Source organism: Aethalodelphis obliquidens, unplaced genomic scaffold (genome assembly GCF_003676395.1).
Source record: "Aethalodelphis obliquidens isolate GAN/ISIS:26980383/991018 unplaced genomic scaffold, ASM367639v1 scaffold54, whole genome shotgun sequence".
Taxonomy (NCBI): Eukaryota; Metazoa; Chordata; class Mammalia; order Artiodactyla; family Delphinidae; genus Aethalodelphis; species Aethalodelphis obliquidens.
The window spans coordinates 9,881,613-9,895,651 of record NW_020837998.1 but is presented as its reverse complement, the minus strand read 5'-3'; the positions used below and the strand labels follow the sequence as shown (position 1 = coordinate 9,895,651).

Genomic DNA, 14,039 nt, shown 5'->3' with positions numbered 1-14,039 from the left:
CTATATTATTTGTATTCACCATGTCATTAAAGTTCATTGAAGGCTTCATTTGATTCAAAATATATTACATTATATGTATGTTCTATGATTCATTTTATTATTTATCTTAATTCTTAGCTCTTTTGGATATTTCCAATTATTCACTGTTACAAATAATGTTACAAATGAAATTTTTTTTTGCGGTACGCGGGCCTCTCACTGTCGTGGCCTCTCCCGTTGCGGAGCACAGGCTCCGGACGCGCAGGCTCAGCGGCCATGGCTTACGGGCCCAGCTGCTCCGCGGCATGTGGGATCTTCCAGGACTGGGGCACGAACCCGTGTCCCCTGCATCGGCAGGCGGACTCTCAAACACTGCACCACCAGGGAAACCCACAAATGAAATTTTTGTGCATAAATCTTGGTACCCATTTCTGATCATCTTCTTAGGACAAATTAAATGTTTGCAATTAGTTTGAGGCTCTTGATACATTTTCCTTTCCGAAAAATTGAGATTATCTTGAACTTGGACCATTAATGCATATGTATCGCCCCTATACCACCTGCGTCAGTACTGAGTATGTGACAGTTTGTTTTTAAACTTTGTCACTTCAATAGCTGAAAAATTGTATATTATTGTTTTATGTGTATTTCTTCCATTACTGATGAGGTTGAATATTTTTGGTATGTTTGTCTTCTGAGAACATTCTGCCCATGTACCATTTGTCCACATGGATGGCACATGTATTAAAATTGTTTCTAATGAATTTCTAAGTTGGGATATTAACTGAAATAATTAATAGAAGTGTAAGCTATAACTCATTTTCCTTTGAAGAACTCCTATTCAGTGTGATTTCTAATAGTAAAAGATACATGAATAAATGCCCAAATTAATTTACAGCATGCCCCACACTTCCATGGAATAGATAGCTGAAGAAAAAGTGATATATTTAAAACAAGGGATACAAATGTGCAACTCAGGGACTGTAAGTCCTTATACTATTAGAATTAAATAAACAAGTGTTTAGTTGGTGACCATATCCCTCAAGAAGGGTGAGCAATAGAGATATTCTTTGTTCATCACCACAGGGTGTGTTACTACTCTCTGTGAAAATGTAGAAGGAAAAATGAATTGAATGAAACCCTAAATCCTGACAATACCATTTTATATATTTATCAGTTTACTGTAGTTTTAAAGTAAAACAATAAGTGTTTGTATTTATACGATTTCATTGGGTGTTTCTAATGGTAATAATTAATTTCCCATTAAAATCCAGAATTTATTAAGGTTTATATTGCCTTCTCAGCTTATCTTAAATTTATGAGTAAAAATTTCATTTTTCATATCTTTTTCAACTATGTTTTTGATATTACTCTCAGTGTTGTTATAATGAAAAGAATAAGTGATATAGAAGTAGCCAAAATCTTAGCTCTTATTAATTGTGTGACCTTGAGCACTTTATTTAATGTTTCTGAGACTCAGTCTCCTTTTCTCTAAAACCAGGCTTACTGCAGTGCCAGGCACTTAGTAAGCCCTTTATAAATGGTAGTGGTTAATATTATCACTAGTATTAGGAAAAAATGCAAAATTAAGTGAAGAAGCAATAGCTAGCATAAACATTAGCCTTGGGTTTTGTGCTACAAATGCAAGCAGAATCCATTCCTTAAAAATTCACGTAAAAGAAATGTTTTATTATCATTTGTATTAGTTATTATAATATTTTAAATTCACACCTTTTTTATGTTCCCCTAAACATTTACTATTAATTATTTAGAACATTCAATTAAAACTATACATTTTTTCTTTTCTTCCATGTTTACACATACTAAGGACAAAGATATCCTATCAGAATAGGATAATGGAAATTTTATGGTCAACTCTTAAATGTGGAATAATAATTCTTCCATCAGAGCTTGGAGATGTCATTCAAAATGAGATGAGCCTATGTGATCACGTTTTTAGAGTCTAATTTCAAAAACACTATGAGATGGAAAAAAGTAAAAGAACATGTAAAGAAAAGAAAATTAATGACATCATATGTTATTTCAGAGTGCTTTATGATTTAACAAGTGAATTTTGACCTTCATTTTTTAAATGGGGCCGAACAAACATAAAAAACCTGATCAAAATCATCTGGAATTAATATCTTTATGCTAGCTTGAATAATAAATCATTATTTATATATAACAGTTTTCTCTTAAGGCATATCCACGCTGAATATCTAATTTTATTATCATAATCACCTGAGGGATAAATATGACCATCTATATTTTTCAAATTAAGAAATGTTATGATACAATGAGGAAAAAGGCACTGAGAGGTTAAGTGGCAAAACTATGATCCAACAAGTAGGTACTAAAAAAGTTGAAACTAGAATATATATGTTATGATTCTCATCCTTGGCCATATTATTTCTAGCATGCGTCTCTTTCAGATATGACTGTACCAGAATTCTTTGCCACAGAGCTATTAGCTTCCAGTAGGAGTCAGGGTTTTTTTCCCCTCACTATTTCAATGACTCTTCTAATAGAAATGCCAGCTCCATTCTGACTGTTTTACATGGAAATACTCTAAAGGAGTTTGGGTCATATAAAATTAGCATAAGTCAATATTATACTTGCTATTTACTATAATTTACCTCATCAACTTGTAGAATCCCAATTCCAGAAAAAGACCCAGTTAAATTCAAGAAATCACCCCAGCCACGTAGTCCCCTGTGTTCAAGACACGTTTGAAACGGGTAAAAAATGGAGAATGGGGGCAGCTTATTAGGTAGATCTGATACTGTTCTTTCCTCTTCCAAAATCACCAACCCTAATATCCCTAAACCAGATTCATCCTTATTGATGAATCTATCAAAAGAACTGGTAGTGGTAAAAACTGCAGTGACAGCAACCAAGTTGCTTACCAGATTCTACCAATTTCCCGTGGTGGTACAAGGGAATCTCCACTCAGGACAGGAGCCACCTCTTCCTATGATTCTGCCATGGTGGCAGAGAGCTGGTTTTTTCTTCATTTCTTTCACTCTTCCCTCTTCCCTTACTCTCCCCTCTCTACCTTGACATTACTACTTAACATCAGTCCCTAAACCTCTTGCATCAAATATGTCCCTGTGTTTTACTTCAGGAGTCAATCACATTTTAACATTTGCTGTATGAATATTCATTTTTCACCTAACAAGACTGTATCCACAAGGAGATTAAATGAGCAATATTCCCACATATCCTCTTTCCTGACATTGAAGCAAAGACATAATGATAACAATGAGAGCAGTGACAGGTTCTTGGTGAAAATTTTACCTCAGGATGTGCTCAGGACATGTTAGGACTCAATGATATACAAGACAGCATAATATTGACAACAGCTATGGAAAAGAAACATTCACCCTGAATGTTTACATGGCATATAATGTGCTTGGTGATTTTCTTAACTTTTTTTTCCTTTTTAATACTAGAGTGTACCCATCCACTCTCAGACTAAAGGACACTTTGACAAAATCCTTAAGTGACATACAACTTGCTGAAAAACAGTAATTATTTACAGTAACATCAGATCAACTCTGACAGCAGTTATTTATACAATGCATGTGATCATTATAACTAAGCACAGGTAAAAACAAGAGGACCTTTTGAATTAAAACGTAATACCTTTCTCACTTTTCATCATTCATTACACATTTTAAAAATACAAATGACCGCCTATTAAAAAATGCTTTGTTAAAGCATATATCCCTGGTGCACACAGGTGACCAGCTGAATTTTCACAAACTGAACACACCCATGTCACCAGGATCCAGATCAAGAAATAGAATGTGACCAGTACCCCAGAGGCCTTCACATGTTCCCTTCCAGCCATTAACCCACCCCAAAACTAACCATTTATAATGATTTCTAACATCCTATTGACAGATTAGTTTTGCCTTAAACAGCTACTTTTAAAGAAAACATTTTGAAGACCTGGACGCAATGTGTAAGAAGTTGAAATTAAGTATCTGCAGATATATTTTAGCTATTTTAAGTATCCAGAAAGTTTCACTGGGGTTAAATAAAGATGGCAGCTAAGATCAGGTGGAGGTTTCAAAATCATTCACTGAGCTGAATTTACTATGCCAATACTGTGTTAGATTCTCCCTTGAAAAAGTAAACTATGATAACATACATTATTTCAGAAAGCATCATGCCAGGATGCAGCCAGGATGCAAAAGAGTACAGGATATTGTAATGCAAAAGAGTATAGGATCAAGCACCAAACTAAGAAGCTCAAGTAAGTACTATGGTAGAAGAGGGGAAGTGAGAGACGCCTGAAAGCCAAAGCAGTTGGGGAAGCCTTCATAGAGGGCCATCAAAAGATACATACATTAGGCTCAAAAGGGCTGAGAGAAGAGGGGGGAATTTCAGTTTAGAAAAACACAGAAGCCTAGGCTCTGAGACAGGCTGGGCCATGAAGTGGGTGTGAGACAGATGAGCTATGCATACAGTTCTCTAGCAGAAAGAGATTCTGGGTTGCAAAAGCTAAGGTACCCTAACAAATGCCTATAAGTCTATAAAAAATAGCTGATTTATATTGAAGCATTTTACTCAAGTACAAATGGCCATGGTCTCTGCTTCCTTTCACTGTTCCCTGAATATACGAATGTTTCCAATAGTTTCCTGTAGAAATGAAAATTAATTATAGGGTTTATATGTTATGAATTAAAAACACTGTTCCGTAATGACTAGATTACTGACCAGTAAGAAAATATGACTCTCTTTCCTAAGTCCTTTTGACATTTCAGGTTGAAAATATATTTTCTATGCATGTGTTGCACCTCTTGTGATTTGTACTATTTTAAAGAAATTCACTTTGTTTAAAAAAAAAAATGGACCTAAGTGTCCATTGACAGATGAATGGATAAAGAAGACGTGGCACATATATACATGGAATATTACTCAGCCATAAAAAGAAATGAAATTGAGTTATTTGTAGTGAGGTGGATGGACCTAGAGTTTGTCATATAGAGTGAAGTAAGTCAGAAAGAGAAAAACAAATATCGTGTGTTAACACATATATATGGAATCTTTAAAAAAAAAAAAAAAAAGAATGGTTCTGAAGAACCTAGGGGCAGGACAGGAATAAAGACACAGATGTAGAGAATGAACTTGAGGACACGGGGAGGGGGAAGGGTAAACTGGGACGAAGTGAGAGAGTAGCATTGACATATATACACTACCAAATGTAAAACAGATATTTAGTGGGAAGCAGCCACATAGCACAGGGAGATCAGTTCGGTGCTGTGTGACCACCTGGAGGGGTGGGATAGGGATGGTGGGAGGGAGGGAGATGCAAGAGGAAGAGGATTACTGTAGCTTTGTAGTATAGTCTGAAGTCAGGGAGCCTGATTCCTCCAGCTCCGTTTTTCTTTGTCAAGATTGCTTTGGCTATCTGGGGTCTTTTGTGTTTCCATACAAATTGTGAAATTTTTTGTTCTAGTTCTGTGAAAAATGCCAGTGGTAGTTTGACAGGGATTGCATTGAATCTGTAGATTGCTTTGGGTAGTAGAGTCATTTTCACAATGTTGATTCTTCCAATCCAAGAACATGGTATATCTCTCCATCTCTTTGTATCATCTTTAATTTCTTTCATCAGTGTCTTATAATTTTCTGCATACAGGTCTTTTGTCTCCTTAGGTAGGTTTATTCCTAGATATTTTATTCTTTTTGTTGCAGTGGTAAATGGGAGTGTTTCTTGATTTCACTTTCAGATTTTTCATCCTTAGTGTATAGGAATGCCAGAGATTTCTGTGCATTAATTTTGTATCCTGCTACTTTACCAAATCAAAAATAAATAAATAAGAGGAAGAGGATATGGGGATATATGTATACATATAGCTGATTCACTTTGTTATACAGCAGAAACTAACACACCATTGTAAAGCAATTATACTCCAATAAAGATGTTAAAAAAAGGAATAATAACAGTACCTGATGAAAATATAGCAAATATTTGAAAAACCATACTGAAAAAGAAACCTCATTTTCATTACTGGAAATGGCTATATCACCAACCCATTACTTTAAAAACTGACAAATAAAGGGAAGAAATTGAGCATTTAGCCTAACTTTCCTGTATGAGCTATATTTCAGCAAAGCCAATAGTTGCTGAGGAAAGTCTTTTACAGAACATTTCTAGCCAATAAATGCAGAAAGTATAGTAAAATTAGAAAGTCACCATTCTGCAACCTCTAATAAAATAATGGATCAGGGCAATAATCATCGTAGGTGCTAAGACCACTAGGTGAAATTTGATAAGGAACTTTATAAGAAAGAAATCAGGCTGACACCATCTGAAAGTGGAACATCCAATATTATGTCTCTTCATGTGATACAACAAAAAGTACATAGCACTTGCTTCCAAAAAAAAAAAAGAAAGAAAAGAAGAATAAAACAAAGAAACACTGCTCTAATCAAGCCTCCAGTTCTAATTTCTCATGTACAAGAAATAAGGAGGCTAGCAAAAAAGTTAAACACCAGAAGAAACCAATCAACCACATTCAGAATCCAGCACATTCTTCACGATAATTAACTTGTTTTATTCAATAAACAATAGCATTTTTTAACAAAAAAAGGAGAGACAATTATAAATTAAAAGAGTTAAAAATATAAAAACCAAATGCGATGTGCACATTTTGTTTGCACCCTGATTCAAATAAACTAACTCTAAAAAACACTTTTGAAATAATCAAGGAAACTTGGACTGGGTATTAGATAATGTTAAGAAATTGTTCATTATGTTAGGTATGATAATGGCATTGATTTGTGTTTAAAAAATATGTCCTTATATGTCAGACATATATTATGCATATAATGTGCATAATAAACTAGTAACTCTAGTTAGATGATAGGATAGTTGGGGTTTTCTTTAAAGGCTGAAATATACCTGCAAAAACACTATCACCATCACCAGTAGCAGTAGTAGTAGTAGTAGTAGTGGTAGTAGTAGTAGGGATGGGAAATAAGACTAACAAAATGTTTTATAATATGGAAACTGAATACTAGGTACACTAGGGTTCATCATATTTTTCTCTGTAATTCTGTTTATATTTGAAAATTTCCATAATAAAAATAATTTGAGCCTCAAAAAAAAAATTGGGGTGACCTGGTGAGAGTAAGGAAGAAAGTATATCAAACTGGAAAATGTATGAATTAGACTCCCTAAAACTTAATATTCCTCTCAATTTTTATAAGATTTTTATGGTGTCAATATGATAGAATGTAATTCATTCAGCAAAATTATTTATTTGAAATAGTGTAGGAAAGGTCCAAAAAAAGCTAAACAAACAATTTAACTTTTTTATTAAAATGATAGAGTGGTACAATGTATACTCAGTTTTATTCAGACTGCTAACATCTAAGTAAGGTCAATTCTATTGACATTCTGTTAACATTGGTTTATTATCATTCTGTGCTTCTAAAAAGTTAGACCAAAACACAAAATTTTTTAAAAAAAAAATTTATTGGAGTATAGTTGCTTTACAATGCTGTGTTAGTTTGTACTGTACAGCAAGGTGAATCAGCTATACGTATACATATATCTCCTGTTTTTTGGATTTCCTTCCCCTTTAGGTCACCCCAGAGCACTGAGTAGAGTTCCCTGTACTTTACAGTAGGTTCTCAAAAGTTATCTATTTTATACATAGTATCAATAGTGTATATATGTCAATCCCCATCTCCCAATTCATTCCATCCCCCCCTTCCACCTTGGTATCCATACATTTGTTTTCTATGTCTGTACCTCTATTTCTGCTTTGCAAATAAGATCATCTATATCATTATTTTAGATTCCACATAATATGTGTTAATATACGATATTTTTCTCTTTCTGACTTACTTCACTCTGTATGACAGTCTTTAGGTCCATCCACGTCTCTACAAATGACCCAATTTTGTTTCTTTTTATGGCTGAGTAATATTCCATTGTGTATATATATGTGCCACATCTTCTTTGTCCATTCCTCTGTTGATGGACATAGGTTGTTCCATGTCCTGGCTATCGTAAATAGAGCTGCAATGAACACTGGAGTGCATGTATCTTTTTGAATTATGGTTTCCTCTGGGTATATGCCCAGTAGTGGGATTGCTGGGTCATATGGTAGTTCTATTTTTAGTTTTTTAAGGAACCTCCATACTGTTCTCCATAGTGGCTGTACCAATTTACATTCCCACCAACAGTGCAAGAGGGTTCCCTTTTCTCCAAACCCTCTCCAGCATTTATTGTTCCAAAACAGAAAGTTGAAATCTGCTAGGACATCCTATGGTTTCATACTTTCTCACATCTTGGGTCCTATGAGTTACTGTACATTGAATGCTCTAAAAACAGTAGGATTTTGTCCCATAACTCAAAAGATTTTTCAATAAAACAGTAGATAGTATAAAAGTAATTTTTTTTGTTCAGTCATTAGAATTAAAGATGTTTCAGCAGTTAGATATTACGTTAAGACAGTTGGCTGCCATTAGTTCCTATGAGACTTTTAATCCTTACTGTTCACCATAAACCTTTATGGTTTGGCAGTCTCCATAAGTTTAGATATTCTCCATTAAGAGCTCGATTGTTTACAATTTTAACTTTCTCCATGACATAAGTAAAATATGGACCAGGAAATATTGTTAAGTCATGGTGTCTTCTTTGTTCTAACTTATCTTGTTTCTCCTCTTGTATTTACAGTAAACAGTAATTTTCAGGTTGCTATTCTCAACTTGTCAACTTCCCATAGTGCCTTATTTTGAAATACGCCTGCTGTACTAAAAGGATATACAATGATTCAATGTAGTAAACATTTATTGAGCATTTACTTCTCTCTGAGATGCTGAGCTAGCACTGAGTCTGTTGGGACAAATGGGGCATATTCCTTGCCACTGAGGTACTCAACCTAGGAGGTACAGAGAGAAGCATACAATGAAATAAAAAAATGCAAATGTGGCAGGTGCTGTATTACTAATAAAGCTAAAGTACTGCTGTGACTCAGAGAAAGGAAAGGGTATTTCTGTCAAAATGGGGATAGAGAGACTGGAGTACTATATAGAGGAAGTGGCATTCATACTCCAGTAAATCTTTTATTTGGTCAGAGTTGATTTTCTGTTTTCCAATATGTGAGCATGAATCTCTGTTGTATATTTTAGACCACAAAGGAAGGAAAAGTGGAGCTGAAATGTATGTAATAAAACAACAGACAAAGGTCTGCAAACCTTCATTGACTGTGTGATCGCGGGCAATTCCTTCGTCATTCTGGGCCTCAGTTTTTCAACTGTAAAATGATGAATTTGGACTAAATGCCATCTTGGGTCTCTTTTAGCAGGGACAAGATGATCTCTAAAGCTTCTGCCAGCTCTGGAGTTTCAGAAAATGTTGTTTTGTTTTTTTTGCATTCCCCCAACTTTTTTTTAACTCTGCTATGATTTTACTTTTCCTTTATCTCATAGATTTTTCCCTACAATATTTCCTCTAATCTAAACTTTCATCATGATTAATCCTGTGAAGAAGTCAGAGTGGGTAAATAGCTAATCAGAGTTACTAATATAGCATGGAAAGATGGCAGATTATCAAAAGGTATGGTTGGTCATTAAAATTTATAATAGTTGATTTAAATCATAAGAAATTAACACGGCTTATAGAAAACTTAACCAACTTTTATTTTCTAGGATGGCAGTAATTTAACTGAAGTGAAACCCATTTTGGAGGTATGCAAAACCTTAGGATTAATAGTCCCTTCAAATACATTAATATAATTTTCTCCTGCTGAATGGAATAGTTTTAATTAAACTTTACTAACCCTTTTGGTTTAATCCCTGGAGCTGACCTATAAAACACTAGAGGTTTTACATCAAACTGTAAAAATCCTCAAAGCCGAAAGTTAAAGTGATAGCCACAGGGTGGGGAAAAACAATGAAGGATTTACAAACTAGGTCTAGTAAACCGGCAATGCTTTATACAATACAGATCTATATATCTATTATATCTAATTATAAATACATATATAATCTTTAAAATTATTCATTAGGGAAAAGGTAATGGTGGTTTATCAAATAAATTTTCAATATTTTAAAGGCATTAGATTCTCTATAGCAACCACTTTTTTTCTCTCTAAAGACTCATTGGTATGTCAAACAGGAATGAGAGGACCTGCAGATTTATAATTTAACTTGGAAGAAAATGACGAGAGAAATATTATTTTATGAATTCCACTGGTAATAAAATTCCATTGTACTGTTTGATTCTGAACTTCGTAAGGGCGGCTTGCCTCCCACACTCCCTGCAATAATAACTAAATAGATAAATAAATAAGTGAAACCAAAGCAAAACCAAACCACTCTCCAATTCTTTAGGCAATGCTTCATAAACGTTTCCCACCCAAGAGCCCCTAATGGAAGAGAAGATTGAACATGCTCCCCAAGGGATCTGCGGCAAGTGTGAAATTTCTTTGAAGTCATCTGTTTTATTTTAAAAATTCATGTGAATTTTGCATTCCACTCCATAATATATATCTGTGTTAATGTAAAATGATGTGTTTTCTCCCAATATCTTTGAGTTACTGAGCTCTAGGAAAATATGCTAAGTTTATACCATAGCTTTGCATCGTCCAAGATGCACACAATTTTAGAAGGTTAGCTTAACAAGGAACGAAGGCAATTTATAAAATACGTTTTCTCATGAATCCCACGTATTTCTTACTTTCAGTTTTCTTTTCACTTCAAGGTAATTTTTTTTTTCTTTGTCAGTTAATTTGAGGTCTATAACTTTAGTACTGAGCTGAAATACATTTATTTGCTATAGCAGACAGAAAAGATCCTTATTCTATCAAAATAGGTACTTGGGTTTTAATAATCAAAAAACGCAGAAGGGGGGAGGGATACATTAGGTGTATGGGATTAATAGATACACACTATTATATATACAATAGATAGGCAACAGGGATTTACTATATAGCACAGGGAATTATATTCAATAGCTTGCAATAACCTATAATGGAAAAGAATCTGAAAAAAGATATAGGTATATATAACTGAATCACTTTGCTGTACACCTGAAACTAACACAATATTGTTAATCAACTATACTTCAAAAATAAAAATAAAGGGAGAATTTTCAAAGGTATAAGAAAAAAAACAAAAGAAGATATTAGTAATCATACAATTATTCTTGAAATATGAGTTATATAACTGAATTAGTTTCATCTTATCTATATCACTCCAGTTTAAAAAGACAGGTACTTTTTTCTTTTTGTAGGCAATCATTTCACAAGGAGATTGTCCAAAATCATGGAAAATGAATTAATATATAGTGTTGATTTATTTTTATTTTTGCTGGTTGGTTGTGAATATAGATATGCTTGCTATATACACAGTACTGGAGGTGACAGAATGTGATTCAAACAGGACTGAAATCTGTATTAAGCAAAAAAGACTAGTTAGACTTAGACACCAAGGAAAAGTATTTAACTATAAATAAGAAGTTAAGTGGCTTGACCTTTCACACCACATTCTGTTTTTTCTTGCAAACTAAATTCACAAGTATTTTGTTCTAAGGCTTTAGTAGCAAAACATTAAAAAAAAATAAGGAAATGGATTCTGAACAGTGATTTGACAAATAACAGTCAATTGTCTTAGAGGACAGGGCAGGTAAGATTTCCAGGCATATGATGCAGGATGAAATCGTACACAGAGACAGAATTATTAGAAAGGAATAAAAACGGCTCAAGAGAAAATACTTCTGAACACATGAGAACTAGAAGGAAATGAAAGGGGGATGCAAGCAGGCAGAATGTACTTAAGAACTTGTTGAGTTACAAACTCTGAGTCTAAATTTCATAGGGAAATAAAAAGAACTAGTCAAAATAACTTGAGAATGGGGATTGCCGCAGCCCAAACACAAAGATAGGAAGAGGATTTCTGGCAAGTCTTTCGAATACAATGGCAGGAAGACTACACGAAAGCAGAAATAAGCAAAATACAACAGAGAGGTTTTGCTCTTGAAATGGATAGGAAGAAAGAAGTTGGTGATATCGTAAAAGAAAAATATGAAAGGATTTGCCAAAAGCCCAGATGTAGGAAACAAACAAATAGAACTGAGTATAATACATAATTGGCTGAGACTAGAGAAACTATAGGTACCCTTATGACTGTTCTCTTCCAACAAGACAACAGCAACAACTGTAATATTCATTAAATTAAAGGAATTAAAGAAATTTCATTAACTTCTTTAAATTCAAGAAATATGTTGAAGATGTGATCAACAATACCAGACTGGCAGAGATGATCACTGAACAATATTACACAAACGACTTTCTGGGTTTTATAGACACACTTTTTTTCTCCTTCAACGGACACTAACAGGTTTATATGGTTTGTAATAAACTCGGGAAACGTATATGCTTTTGAGTCCTTACTGAAAGTCCTCGGAGTTATAGAGAAGCAGAATTACTATAGTGCAGTTTCAAATATAAGATTTACGGCCTACTCTTCTTATCCAAGAGGAAAAATGTACTTCTCCACATACATCACCTCACTTTCAAAAAATGTTTCCTTGACCCTTCCTCCTTTCTTTCACTTTTCAACTTCTTCTAAAAGTAGACAATACTTACTAACCAACAAAGCTAATCCGTTCGAATTAAAGTCTTGGAGACATTTTTGTTCCTCCTCTCCTGTTCTTCACTGGTGCCAGGTTCTGCCCATTCTAGTCCTTAAATGATGCCCTGCCACCTATCTCATCAAGATCAGACTGCTTACCATGACACTGAAGTCTCTGAAATGGCTACCTTACTGCTTCAGCCTGATAGTCAATGACTCTTTCACCATCCTAACACATTCCGCCACTGTGCCTTCTCATATTGTCTATTGTCTGCTCTCTGGACAGCATACCCCTTTTCCATGTCAGTAAAAATCCTATTCTCATGCTTCACCCTGTTGGCCTCCTCTTATCTATCCATGCAAAGTTTCTTTCTCTCTCATCTAAACCACAGTCCATTATCTTTTCCTGTAGCACTTCTCATATTCATCTTTGTTTTATAAAGTATTTGTGTATATGTCTTTTCTTCCCTTCTAGATTTTGAACAAATTCAAGCAAGAACTATCTCACGATCATTTTGATATCACCAACAGCCCCAGAGTATGGTTCCTTTGCAAATAATATACACTTAAGTATTTATGAATTGAAAAAAAATATACTATTTGATCAGAGATATGAAAGCTTCAATAACCTAGAGCGCTAAAAAATAAAGTTGGTCAAAAGCAGGTCATTAAAACACACTATGCTGTCATATACAAGCTAACGGAAACTATCTTCCTGCTTTTCTTATATCAGTAACCAAATAAAAATTACGATTAATGCTTATAGATTATTTAATCCTACTGTTTAAAATATTTACTTAGACAAGATGTAGTCTCCAAGCAGTTACAAATCAATTACCTTTGCTTGCACTTTCCACATGTTCCAGTTCTTCAGGAAATTTCAGGATATCCCGGTATTTTTCCTCACAAATTTCAGCAATAAAATGCAAGAGGGTTGTCTTTTGATCTGCTGATTTAGTATCTCGGATCTGGAATGGAATAACGACAATATTTTTAGTATGTTTTAATAATATATAGAGAGAGACTTTTTCTTTTTTTAAAATTATTATTACTTATTTATTTATTTTTGGCTGAGTTGGGTCTCTTCGTTGCTGCACGCGGGCTTTCTCTAGTTCTGGCGAGCGGGGCCACTCTTCCCTGCAGTGTGCAGGCCCCTCATTGTGGTGGCCTCTCCCATTGGAGAGCACGGGCTCTGGGCGCACGGGCCTCAGCAGCTGTGGCCCACGGGCTCCAGAGTGCAGGCTCAGTAGTTGCGGTGCACGGGCCCAGTTGCTCCATGGGCATGTGGGATCCTCCCGGACCAGGGATTGAACCCATGTCCCCTGCATTGGCAGGTGGATTCCTAACCACTGCGCCACCAGGGAAGCCCAAGAGACTTTTTCTTAAACAAGAGAAATAAATGAATAAATGAACTCAATTCATTGTAACTAATTAAATTTTTTTTTTAAATGTCTGGGGTAGTT

The 14,039-nt window shown here is 34.7% G+C and overlaps 1 protein-coding gene across 2 annotated transcripts in view; it reads right to left on the bottom strand.

The window, feature by feature from the left end:
• DIAPH2 (diaphanous related formin 2) overlaps window positions 1-14,039 on the bottom strand; it is an 897,660-nt gene that overhangs the window by 406,281 nt on the left and 477,340 nt on the right. For both annotated transcript variants that reach the window (XM_027086071.1, XM_027086072.1), the window contains exon 23: window positions 13,415-13,544. In XM_027086071.1, the coding sequence (XP_026941872.1) occupies window positions 13,415-13,544 (130 nt within the window). The remainder of the gene's footprint in view (window positions 1-13,414; window positions 13,545-14,039) is intronic.